The sequence below is a fragment of the Phalacrocorax aristotelis genome, chromosome 2 (assembly GCF_949628215.1).
Source record: "Phalacrocorax aristotelis chromosome 2, bGulAri2.1, whole genome shotgun sequence".
Classification (NCBI taxonomy): Eukaryota; Metazoa; Chordata; class Aves; order Suliformes; family Phalacrocoracidae; genus Phalacrocorax; species Phalacrocorax aristotelis.
Window position 1 is genome coordinate 116903375 of NC_134277.1, and position 13137 is coordinate 116916511.

Genomic DNA, 13137 nt, shown 5'->3' on the forward strand with positions numbered 1-13137 from the left:
TGCATTATTAAAGAGCCAGAATATTAGGCTATGTTGCCTGCCTCCCCGGAATATCCTGTCATGTCCCCGCCCTCTCAGTTGACCACAGCAGGTCTGGCACTCTGTCTTTTAGGTTCGCGTCCTTGGTTTGATTTTGGAGGGGACTTAAAAGAGCACCTCCCAGTTATGTCCTTGGGTTTGTGGACACAATTCCAAGTCATCTCCAGAAGGGTTGTACTTTCATGTGGCTGAAGATAGAATTTAGTTTGCAGCTGACAAACCAAATGCCTGCGTCCCAAGTAGCTTTGGCACATCTGTCCCACTTGCACTTTCTTCTGAGGTTCTTGCAACCTCAATTTTAGGCTGGCTCTGAAGGGGTTGAATTTCATGCTTGGGGACTTGCAGAGGCTAAACAATTTCTCCTCATTACTTGGTGCTGGTAAAGTTTAATAAAGAATGAAACAAGCTTTTATTTCCTTTATTTTCCTTAGTTTGTGGACATGAGGAACTGGCGCTTGGTGGCAGTGGATGAAAATACTGACATTCCAGTCACTTTCAATCCAGTCAGTAATAGTGTAGTGGCTGATGTTCAAGAATTGCCTGCTTCAGTGCATAATTTGTACTGGAAAGCCCCACCATCTTACCTGGGAGAGAAAGTAAGTGACACCTGGCTCATCTGTTTTAATGACATGTATTCATTTTTCTTTTGCCAGCAGTGTTGATAAACAGCCTCCTTGGTTTTCTTAGATGTATTTCTGTATCTTCCCTCATGAGATTCTTACCGCTCTTCCCTGACATGCGGGGAATCACAGCATTTGACCTTTGAATACAATGTTAAAACTATACCTAATAATACAGGATTAATCATCTTGCTGGGTGCCAGGGAGGTCTTTATGTGAACAGCGTGGCCAGGAGGTGTGGTTCAGGGAGCAGGTACCTTCAGCTGCTTTTCTGAAACCCAGAACACATAGAGCTTGCCAATGTGCCAGAATATCCTTTAGACTCCCTAGAGTACCTTCTGGGCAGATTTCCAAGAGAATAAAAGGTGATTACGTGCTCAGCAGCATGCAAAAACCCCAACCTTTTGCTTTCGATATACTTCTTGGGAAGAGCAATAACCGGTTTTCTAACCTTCGCATTCTTTGAACTTCTTGCTGCTCTTCCTACTCATGCATGGGGGCATTCCCTTGCTCACAGTTAATACCTAGCCACGGTTCAGCCTGGGGATTACACTGACATGGGGACTTTGCTAGTGGTACCTTGCAGGCCCCGAGCCCCCGGTTCTCCATGTTTTGCAACAGTGTTGATAGTTACTAACTAGCTGTAGGGCACACAGGCTTTTCAGATGCAATCCTACTGTCACACAAGTGAAAACAAATAGGATAGGCACGTAAGCATTAAAGGTGGTACAATTTTTGAAGTTCCTTTTAGTCCCCATTTTAAGGACTAGAGCGGTATTTTTCACCCTGCTCCCCTGTGCTCAGGGGTAAATAACTTCCAGCTGAACAGCACATTTAGTTAGAGTGCTTTTTGTTAATGCTATAGAGGTTTTAGTTTCAATGTCTACAAATTATTTTCCAAAGAAATTTCATGGTAAAGCATACTTTTTCTACTACAGTGTTAAACCAGAAGGACTTTTGTTTTTCCCATAACAAAATATAAAGCGGGCAATAACCCTTTTTAAACACAGCTATTAAGAGCAGTGTTATAAGTCTTATGTTGCATGTCACAGTATCTAACTATGCATGCCATGACTTGCTTTTATTTACAGTGACAACACCGTAAATAAAATAGTTCTATTTTTGGACCTGCTTTTACCGTACACTGTGTGTAAGTGTATACATTAGCACTGGCTACCGAAAATGCTGTCGTGATGCTTAGTTTTACAAGCTCATAAGTTTACCAATCATTTACTTTATTGTGTTCTGAAAATATCATGTTTTGGTCTACTTCTAGTGATAGCACCTCTTCTGCAAAATGTGAACAAGATCACTCCAGACATTTTTCATTAGGATGAGGGTATAAATACTGTTTTCAAGTATCTTAAACCTTCTAACTAGTTCCACTGGAACATTAATATTTAGCAGAATATATTTTCTTTCCTCTATCTTTAGTTTACAAAATTAAAAGGGAATCAAATATAACATCTATTGTAGTGCAGAAACTGTAATTGAGAAATTCAGATCACATCATCTGCATTTCCTGCTCGTGTATTTTAACACTGTATTTAGTCGACCACTCTTAATGTTAGACAATAAATACTGTACATATAGAATACAGAGGGTAATCTATAACACCAATATTTCTCCATTTAAAAAAATATAAATTAAAAAGTAGTAACACAACAGCCTGTCATATGGTGCAGTCCTAAAATATGTGTTAAATGGGAAATTAGCTCTAATTTGAATTTTCTTGTATTTTTGGAAAAAATTATTTGTACAAGATCGTTTTGATTGTGTTGGCAAAATGTAGCCAATGTTCCAAGTGATGCTTTTGAAAATGCAGTTGGCTAAAGATAATAGTGTTAATTATGGTCCTGTGATCCAAGGAACAAACTTAGTACTGAGATGTCTGTGTCTTGTTTGTAATTCATCGAAGCCTATGGAAAGGGTCAGAGTGAAAGCTGGTGCTTACCTGCAGAATGCCAAAACCTGACAAAGCAGTTCTTCCTCCTGTGTCAAAAGCAAGCATAAGCTATAAGGGCAAACAGCAAGGGGTGCAGAACAAAGTAGTATATCTGTGGCAAAACACCTGATTTCACCTAGTACCCACAAACCTTCCTTCTAGGCTCTTCTTGGAACAAAAACTGCCGAGGCTGTGGCTGGAGCTTCTTTTCCTCTCTGTATGTTTTGCACTGACTCACTCATACACAACCCAGGAAAGCTGTTTGTCAGATGATTCAAATATACTTGCCTAAGTCTTTGTTTTGGGCAGCAGCCTACATATTTGGTTGGGTTTGAGGCCACCTGTGATCACCTATAGTGGAGCCAAAAGAAGTGTGGTTTCAGCTCAACCTGCAGCAACAGTCTGTTTACAACTGAGCTGACATCAGCCGATATCAATAAAAATCCTGTCCTCCAGAAGGTGGAGCAAAGATTTCCTGATTAGATTTGTGTTGTAGTAAGGTTAGAAAATGCTGGCCTATGAAAGCCACCTTTAGTGGCTTAGTCAGACTTCTCCATTTCATCCATGTCTGTTCTTGGGGTCACTACTACTTTCATTGTCAGTCTGACATGTACTCTTGACGGGCCAAATCTGCTCTGCAGAGTCTGGGGAAGAACAATGTTCACGTGAATATGTGATTTCTCCGTGGCCACAGATGGAGTGATCCCATGTATGAAAAACCTCCCAATGCAGGTAACCTTCCAGACAACAGTGACAGGTAGTGCTCAAAAAGTGATGTCAGATACACAAAGTAAACAAAATTAAACATAATGTCTTTCAAGCACCACATTTTTTTCATATTTGGACTAAAGAATGAAGAGTAAATATATTATTTACAGTGCTGGAAAATGAGCTAAACTTGAATACAAAGTTACATTAACAACAATAGGGCAGTAAAGTACCTCTCTGGTCTTGTGCATTTTGTTGCAGCTTTCTTCATATGGTGGCTTCCTAACTTACCAAGTGAAATCTTTTGGCTTGCCTAGTGAGGGCATGGTTCTTCTGGGTAAGGGGCCTGATGTACAACTAACGGTAGGTTTTGAAATATTATTTTTGTCTTTCAAGCAATAACAATACCATGTTTTTTTCTGTTACCTGACAACTATGGCAAATTTTGCTCTTATAGTGTGCTTAACTTTTATAGCAACTTGCTGCATTTCTGTAAAAGTGACTTTACTGCATTTTGCTCAAAGCCATCAATACACCTATCTCTGTTGCCAAAGTAACATATTATTAACCATAATTGACTTGAGAAGAAATAAAAAGGTAAAACAGAATTTTCTCTGTAAAATGCACCTGTGGAAAAAATTAATTAATGCCTTGCACACTTGTCAACAAGTATAGCCTTGACTCTGCAAAATATGCCCTGGATTCCATGTGTAATTAATCTCATTTTCTGTGAGAATTTTCTTCAGCATAAAATTAAGCATAATTATAAGGCTTCAAGTGACTGAAGTAAAAATGCATTTTGGGTTCACTGTTTTTTAATTTAACCACTTCAGGGCCAAAATTGAAATCTTTTACTGTTTGTTGAAATTCCCAAGGGGATGGTTTTGTTTCTTCAGACCATCAGAAATACTAATTCAGTATTTTAGGATTCTTATTGGGAAACATGCCTCCTAACATACTACAGTTGTATCCAAAGTTGTTTGTGCACCAGGATGCAAAGGAAAGCGTTTGAAAATGCAAAAACATTTTTACTCACAAGTAATAACTAGTTCCTGGGAAAATTGTTCAGCATTAATTTAATTCTCTTGGTGTTTCATTTGAAAGCAAGGTTGTTAATATGCAAAAGCAGTGAAAACCCTGCTGACACCAGAACACAGTGATTGCTGTATCGCTTCACTGACAAAAAGACATACGGTTTTCCTAGTATTACTTAATCCTGTTCTTTGGGGGATAAAACTAACGTGCTTCACCAAATTCTGTTGCATCTGAACACATTACCATAAAAAGTAGTGAAACAGCAATGTTATATCCTCATTCCCACATAGGGCCAGCAAATGAAAGTTGTTTATATGGATCCCAACAACCCACTGCCTGACCGTCAATATTATGGCCGTGTGCAGCTAGTTGAGGTAAGAAATGAAAATGGAATGGCCTTCCCTTTTCTTCCCAGTGGCACATTAAAAATATGCATGTAATACGTGCAGAAATACAAAATACTTGATAACGTTAATGAACATAAACTTAAATACTGTGGACCTTAAATATAAACAATCTTTTTTCTCTCTTTGTACTGCCACATTGAACCTAGGTTCTGGTTCGTGCCACTTAAGTTTAGCACCTCTAAGTCAGGGATCTTGTCCAATTTAGCCCTTAGCACTCCCTCCAGGGCCAGTGGAGTAATACTGAATCAGTCATCAATGGAAGATGATTCATCGCAGCCCCAGACTGTACTTAATTGGGATGGAATGAACTGTTATCTGTTTTCCTTGGTGTCTAGCTACCTAATTTAGAACGGGTGTCCCAACATTCAAGCAGGCAAACTTAACAGGGATTATTCCTACCTTAAATCTGTGCTCAGAAGGTCAAACTGGGTTGTCTATTTCTGACTAGTATATAGGCAAAAAGAATGTTTCTTCAAGCCAGATTCCATTTTCAGTAATGCTGTGTCTGTTAGTAGTAAGAAAGCATGTGAAGGCCTGTAAAGATTGGATTTCTAGGGCTTTGCTTATTCTTAAAAAGAAAAGCATTTTCCTTCACCCTTTTATGGTTCGGTGGGTGATACCTCAAAGAAATTTGGATGACTATATGCTTCTTCACTTTTCAGTACCTCAAAGCCATATGTACCTTGCAAAGTAAACAGTACACCCCTTTTTATGCCCATTATTCATTTTCCCACCTATCCTGTGTTTACATTAATTATATTTATTTTCCTGGCCTCTGTTTCACCCCATACCAATTGGTACTATAAGGGTCTGTTCCATGGGGGTTTCTCCTTTTTTCTCTCTACCTGTCATCTTTGCAGATACTCTTTTTAAGAGGCAGCCAGGCTGTGCTCATTTTGTACCCTTAACGTGCAGGGAAACTTCAGGCATGCCAGCAGCAATAACCTTGTATCCAGAGAAGAACTGATGATCATCCTGTCTAGACTAGATGGCTTACACATCAGAGGCCTTTACTTCACGGAGACTCAGCGATTAACGCTTGGAGAGGTTGGGCTGGAAGAAGCCACCAGCGCAGGAAGTGGCAGCATTGCATACAGTGTAGAGACATGCTCCTGCCCTCCGGAGTACGCTGGTGACTCATGTCAGGTAGGAAGCATTCGCCTTTGTACTGTACCATTACCTTCTGTCTTGCCTACAGCTATACATACTGGTTTAGTTAGAGGAACAGGCTAAAGTAATTAAACGTGCTTCTTGTAAGTGTGTGCACTTTTGATGGCTCAAATACTTTCACTGTCTAGGAAGTACAGTAGGATTATTCAACTCATGATTGCTTTTGCAGAACTGTGAATGTCATTTTACATGTGTAAGGCACTATAATGAGGGATTCTTCTGTGATGCCCTATGGGAGGCTGAATAATTTCGGTCTATACTTACTTTAATGGAGGGAAGGTCAGAGTTGACTTGATCAAAGTCTGTGAGACCCTTCACGTGGACAAGTTGCCTTATTTTATCTGGGAAATGCATGACAAGGTCCAAGGGAAGTAACCTGAACCAGATAATTCAGAATACTTTCCTATTTTCAGAGAGTGACTTACACTTTTCCTGTTTTTACAGGAGAATATTTGAAAGCTGAAGTTAAAATATTTGAAAAAAATATTTAGAGATATTCTTGTGAAAGATAACGTAAACACTGCAAAGTAATACAGTTACCTGAAAAATGGTGAAATCCTAGCTGCAGTTGTATATCCTGTCCTGATGCTGTTCCTGCAGCTGTAATTCTTTCGGTTGTCACCACTTTGCTTAGCTTAGAGCTTGACTCTTCCTGTGTGCAACCACCCAAGGCAGCAGAATCAAGTACCAGAGAGATAAGCAGTGTACGAAGCGCACAAAATATGAGGAGTTATTCCCTCAGAAAATGGTTGAGGGTTACCATAAAACAACAATTGCAGTACCAACCTTGCAAACATTTTTAAAATGAGAATGAGACCAGAGCAGCTGCAGAGAGACTGAACAAAACAACATTTACAGTTGGCTTATGTCCTATGTGTGCATCCACTACTTAAGGCAACTCTTCAGCATCTGTTGAATACCAGTTGGGAAATATTTCTAGAAACTTTTTTTTTTTCACACATTTGATGTTCTGTGACACACACAAATTGATGAGCATTGTCTGAAATTCTTACTACTATTCCATTGCTTTCAACATATACTGCCTTTATAAACTAAGGTGTCGGCTTTTTTATATAACCCAGTGGAAATATATAGCCAAAGGAAGTGGTCAAGACACTCACCTAGGTGGTTCGTAAGCCCCATATGTTTACACAGCGTTACTCAGGCAGTGATTTACTGCTCTAATCACCTAGCTCTGTCTGGCTGCCTTAACTGGGGAGGAGGTGATGCCTGCCACACCCCGACTTAGGTATATATCGAGCTACCGGAACTGCAGGGTTACTTTTTAACCTTAGGATTGGTAAAGTGTGCTGTACAACTTGACTCACATATACAGTTTAAAGGTGGGGCCCATCACAGCACAGAGCCTCATTAATCTGAGTCAGTAGCTGGAGAAGAGGGGAGAGTATAAGAGAAGGAGCGAGCACCGAAAGGATAGCAGTGTATGTTCGCAGTGGAGCTGAAGTAAAATGACGGCCCAGGCGCAGAGCCTGAGGAATGTAGGATGGCTGGTTGTCACCTTAGTAGCCCTGGGGCGTTGTTTAGCACAAGGCATGCAACAGCGGCTGTGGTATCCTCACCTTCAGGAGAGCAGTCAGCAGCAACAGGGTCAAAGGGACTTTTACCCGAGACAGGTAATCTGTTCATTTTCCCTTCCTCACTTGCTTCCTTCTTTCTCCTTGTTTTTAAATGAACTAACTTGATAACAACTTCTAAATTACTTAATATAAAAGTAATAAGAAGGCTAATCTCCTCATATTTCTAAGTACTTTGCTGACAAAAGTGTGTGCAAGAAGTTTCTTTTAAATCCTTGTTTACTTGAAAACAGTCAGCCTGAACTCCTAAGCACTTGAAAGCGCCTAGAGCTTTATCTTCATATGGAATCAATTTCTCAGTATCACAAATTGTGCTTCGAAAACAAAGTTCCCACACACTCCAAATGTGTTGTTTTAAAGACAGCATAAATAGAAAAATAAAAAGCTGCATAGATGCATCTGGATATATTTTTGAAACGAGTGATTTATTTTGCTCTCCAAAAAGAGACTTTCACTAAATAAAATCTGCATGCATTCGAGCCTGTATTTTATTTAGTCATGCTGTTTAATGTATTTCAGGCCCTGGTTTCTTCAGAAGCTGTGTATTTTGACTCCCTATTGTTCAGGGAACGTATTCATCCTTTTAAAAATGTATCTGTAAAATTTCAAGTGCCTATTCTAAATTCAGTCCCTGCACACACTGAAGTCAGTATTAAAAGCTGTTGATTATATTAGTATTCTGCATACTTTTTTTTTTTTTTTTCATTTACTCCACATGTAAAGAAGGCAAAGGTGCCACTAGCAACTGTTGTTTAATAACTCAGTATTCCTTTGGGCATCTGCTTTGGGAGGGGTGATTTTTTTTTTTTCCTCTGGTACTTACATGGTTGATAAATTCAATGATTAATCCTGTCCCTGCATAAATACTTACACCTCAAACCACTAGAATGTGATTTGAGACACCATCCCACAAACCCTTCGCTCTTCAGACTAGTCCCATCAGTCTTGACGGCGCAACTGCTATGAGAAAAGATTTATGGCTTTAAAGTTTAACTGTCACTTGTTTTCTGAACGTCATTGGGGCCAGCCCCTAACGGTGAGATACAGGTGAGGTATAGGTACAGTGCAAAAGTATATTGCCAGAGGCAGGAACCTGGGAGCTGTTTGCTTTGTGGGGAGCACTGCTTTTTCCCCTCTTCCATACAGCCTCTGATCTTCCTTGCGCCACACCAGCTTGGTTACTAGTGAAAAGGAGCTAGGGAATAGAAGGGAGAGACTTATGTCCAGTCATTTTTGTTGTGGTTGGTGTGCCAGGAGGATGATGAGTGGAGAAGATAGGTATGATTTTTTGAATTGGTCTGTATACAGAAAGGCTCCATGCCCAGAAAAAATTCATTATACTTTTCCTACCCTTGTGCTTACGTTGCCCATGCCAAGCAAGAACCTACTTTAAACGTATTAGTTACTACCTTCCTGGTGTAGGCTAACAAGCTTCATGTCTCTTGTTCTGGTTCAGCCCCTATTTAAAGCTGACTTTGATATGACAGGCTGTGCTTCTGCCCATGTGCCCTCAATAGCTGAACATTCTCCTCATGCTTCCCAGGTCTCCAGGACCAGCTTGTGCTTAGAAATTAGACTGCTCTGTGTTTTGTTATCACCTAGCTCTGTCTAAGCATGGCTTTGTGTAGCTCTAGGAAGTCTTATTGTGGAAGTCATGATGAATTAATGTAAGAGATATCTCATTAGAAGTATTTCCAAGCTATACACCATAGTTAAATTAATATCAATATTTCATATAACCACTAGCTAATATGTGAGAATTCTGTATGTTCATAGAATCATAGAACAACAGGTTGGAAGGGACCTCAAGGACAATCTGGTCCAAACTTTCTTGGCAAAAGCATGGTCTACACAAGATGGCCCAGCACCCTGTCCAGCCAAATCTTAAAAGTGTCCAGTGCTGGGGAAGCCACCACTTCCCCGGGGAGATTATTCCAGTGGCTGATTCTTCCCACTGTGAAAAATTTTCCTCTTGTGTCTGATCAGAATCTCCCCAAGAGCAACTTGTACCCATTACCCCTCAATTTTCCCATGTGACTCCTTGTTAAAGGGGAGTCTCCATCTTCTTTCTAGCCATCCTTTAAATACCGGAACATGGTGAAAAGGTCTCCCCTAAGCCTCCTTTTCTCAAGGCTGAACAAACCCAGCTCTCCCAGCCTATCCTCATATGGCAGCTTCCCAGGCCTTTGATCGTCTTTGTGGCCTTTCTCTGGACCCCTTCCAGCCTGTTCACGTCTTTTTTGTATAGCGGGGACCAGAACTGCACACAGTACTCCAGGTGTGGCCTGACAAGCGCTGAGTACAGTGGGATAATGACTTCTTTATCCCTTGTTGCTACAACCCAGCATCCTGTTGGCTTTCTTTGCTGCAGCAGCACACTGTTCACTCATATTGAGCTTGTTGTACACCAGGAACCCAGTTCCCTTTCCACAGAGCTGCTCCCCAGCCGTGTAGATGCCAGCCTGTGCTGCGCTCCTGGATTATGTTTTCCCAGGTGCAAGACCTTACATTTGTCTTCGTTGAACTTCATAATGCTCTTGTTAGCCCCCTCTTCCAGCCTATCCAGGTCTTCCTGCAGTGTGGCTCTCCCTTCCAAAGTGTCGACTTCCCCACTCAGTTTGATAATCATCAGCAAACTTCATCAGGGTACACTTGATCCCATCATCCACATCACTTACAAAGATTTTAAACAGCATTGGGCCCAATATCAATCCCTGGGGGACCCCACTTGTGACAGGTTGCCAGTTTGAAAAGGAGCTATTTACTACCACCTGTCAGCCAGTTCCCCACGCACCACACAGACCACTTGTCTGGACTGTAGCACATCAGTTTCTCTAGGAGGAGGTTGTGAGAAACCATATCAAAAACCTTGGAGAGATCCAGATAGACAATATCCACTGCTCGCCCCACATCAACTGAGCAGGTTACTTTGTTGTAGAAGGTGGTCAGGTTTGTGAAGCACTATTTGCCCTTGGTGAATCTGTGCTGGCTTTTCCCAGTCATGTGCTTCATTTGAGTTGTGATAGCCCTGAGGAGGATTCTTCTTTGAGAATATTGTAGTATTAATCTATATCCAAATAATTTTCTATGGTTTACAGGTCTACACCTTTGTACATAGACACAGGAAATGTGTTTTCCTCAGAGGTTAGAGTCAAACTGATGAAATCCCCACTACCACAAAGTGTAGAGCACAGGGTTCAGATGCTTAGGTGGAAACTTCTTCAGCTCCATTTTTCATTGCCATTTGATGTATTAAGATACTTATTATTTAAGCAATGTTATGGACTTAGAAGAACTTGCCAGGAAATGTACTCCTCGGAAATGGCAAACAATTACAAAATACCATTCCCATAACCTGTAAAACTTTCTTTCCACCAACACTCACTATTTTTTTCTCTATGCTTACTGTCTAGGAATGTGGCCTTGGATTTTATCGTGAGAAGAAAGGAATATTTAGTGGACACTGTGTCCCCTGCAACTGCAATGGAAATTCAAATAGGTGTCAGGATGGTACTGGAAAATGTATTGTAAGTAAATACTAACGTTCAAGAAATCAATTTGGAGAAAAAAAAAAAAAAAAAAAAAGGAAAAAATTTACCTTACAGCAGTATGCACTATACAGTATTGTTAAATTCCTAGCAACTAAAAATAATCCTTGCATGCCTTATTCTCAGTATCTTGTACTGTTAATGAGCATAAGTTGCGTATACTTACATGTATGCTTAATGTAACTGTGGGTGATTAGATTAATTTGTGTCCTTGTTTTTGTTTTCTTCTTTCCCCTATATTTTTTGTTACCTCAATACAAAAAGTCATCAAATTAGAACATATGAAAGTGTTTGCAGTTATTTATAATAAATATGGGGTCTTATCCTGGCATATGCAGTCCTTAGTTTTATGCATCTATACTAGGGCTTGTCAACGCTGACAAATAGCACATTCGTGCGTGGCACGGTCTGCAAAATCACTTGTTTAATCAGTATCAGTGAATCTCCACTAATTTACAGCTAGATGGATTAAAAAATACAGCAGTAAATAAGATGAGATAAAGGGGATAAAAGTTAGATTAATTAGAAAATTTCAATTGTTACAGAAGATATAGTGGGGCAGATTTTGCTCCCTGGCACACCGTATGAAACCTAAAGCAGCCTCATGGGAGTGGATCAGCCCTTGCAGCAATGCAAGTGTGACATTTGGCCGACTGTGCTTCTCCAGTTTGTGTCCCTTCTTTGAACAGTTTGCTCTGAAAAAAACCCACTTAAAAACTTTTCACTAATTTTTTACTTACTGTGTAAACAAGAACTCTGCCAACATCTTTCATGGTCTGTCTTCTCTGTTATTTCTTCCTTGTTCGTGCTGCATCCGTTCTGCCTGCGGTGCATTCCTGCATGTTATGTCATTCCCCCCAACTTCGTCTCAACCAACCCTCTTGCTTTAGTGGAAATTATAAACCAATTCAGCACATTCTGGGGTATGACTTACAGGCTGCTGCTTTGGAGAGGTAGGGCAGGCCGTGACAGGAAAATGCTGCAGCAGAGTTATAAAGATGAGGAAATTTTAATTCAGATAAAAATTATAAAGGGAAAAAACCCCCACAAATTTCACCTTTACTGAACGAGGTATGTGCTTTAGGTTTTTCTTTTTCTCCTCCGTGTCACAGCTGGATTAACTTTCAGATAGACAGGGCAAAATCTTGGCCCTGGGACAAAATTTAGAGCAAGCAAAGTCATCCAGGATAATGTGGTAAAAAATGAAAGCCCAGAGGGCCTGTATTTCCATCACGAGCCTCCACCTAATACAGAGCAAGTTTGTCTCTCTATAGAGGAGCTGTGGGATAAAGACCTGCTGTGGTGCAGAGAAGAGGAGGAGGCTTCCCAATGCAGAGTTGTCAAGTTTCATATCCAAAGTGCAAAGCTTGCTAACTTGACCTCCTTCCTCCTGCTCACATGGAGCACTGGACCCAAGTACCTTCACATGTCAGCTGCTCTCCAATGATGCCTCCAGAGAAGGCTTTGTAAGGCTAAGCCCAGGCTGACTTTCCTCTGTGGCAGCAGTACAGTCCTCCCCAGCTCAGGTGATAACTGTCCTGCTGTGTGCTGGTGGAAGGAGCTGGGTGCAGTGCTACGCTGCTGAAAGTGGAGGAGAACAGAGTGCAGGAGGAGGTGGAGAAGACAGAATTCGTTCTCATGTGTAGGGAAAAGACAGCCCTCTGCCATTAGCCAGGCTTTGTGTCCTCATGGTCCCTGCCCTTCCTCCTGAAAGGCATGTTCCTTCAGCAGCAGCATGGTGCCGAGACTTGCTCGACCCATGACGTGTTGTTTCATGTCACGTAACACCATGTACCTAGGTGTTTCTGTTGTAGCCCTGGCACACTCTACTCTGGCTTCCTTGTGGGTGCGTAAGGAGTCAGCTGAGGGTTTTTCTTTCAGAGTTTACAACACTTGGTTGGTTTGGAGATGCTGTGGCTCCAGGGGTGTCTCTGGCCCTGTGAAACTTGAAGGAAGACCCATGAGGGAGTTGCTGCTCTGGCTTCATTACAGCATGCCTTAGGAGCATTGAATTATGTTCTCCAGTCCTCCTATGCCATGTAGCTAGAGGAACAGTGTGGCACACTGAGA

At 41.1% G+C, this 13137-nt stretch overlaps 1 protein-coding gene across 2 annotated transcripts in view; it reads left to right on the forward strand.

The window, feature by feature from the left end:
* Positions 1-13137, forward strand: part of LAMA3 (laminin subunit alpha 3) — a 122519-nt gene that overhangs the window by 73056 nt on the left and 36326 nt on the right. For both annotated transcript variants that reach the window (XM_075084843.1, XM_075084844.1), the window contains exons 38-42: positions 471-635; positions 3574-3675; positions 4638-4721; positions 5670-5900; positions 10933-11046. In XM_075084843.1, coding sequence (XP_074940944.1) covers positions 471-635; positions 3574-3675; positions 4638-4721; positions 5670-5900; positions 10933-11046 — 696 coding nt within the window. The remainder of the gene's footprint in view (positions 1-470; positions 636-3573; positions 3676-4637; positions 4722-5669; positions 5901-10932; positions 11047-13137) is intronic.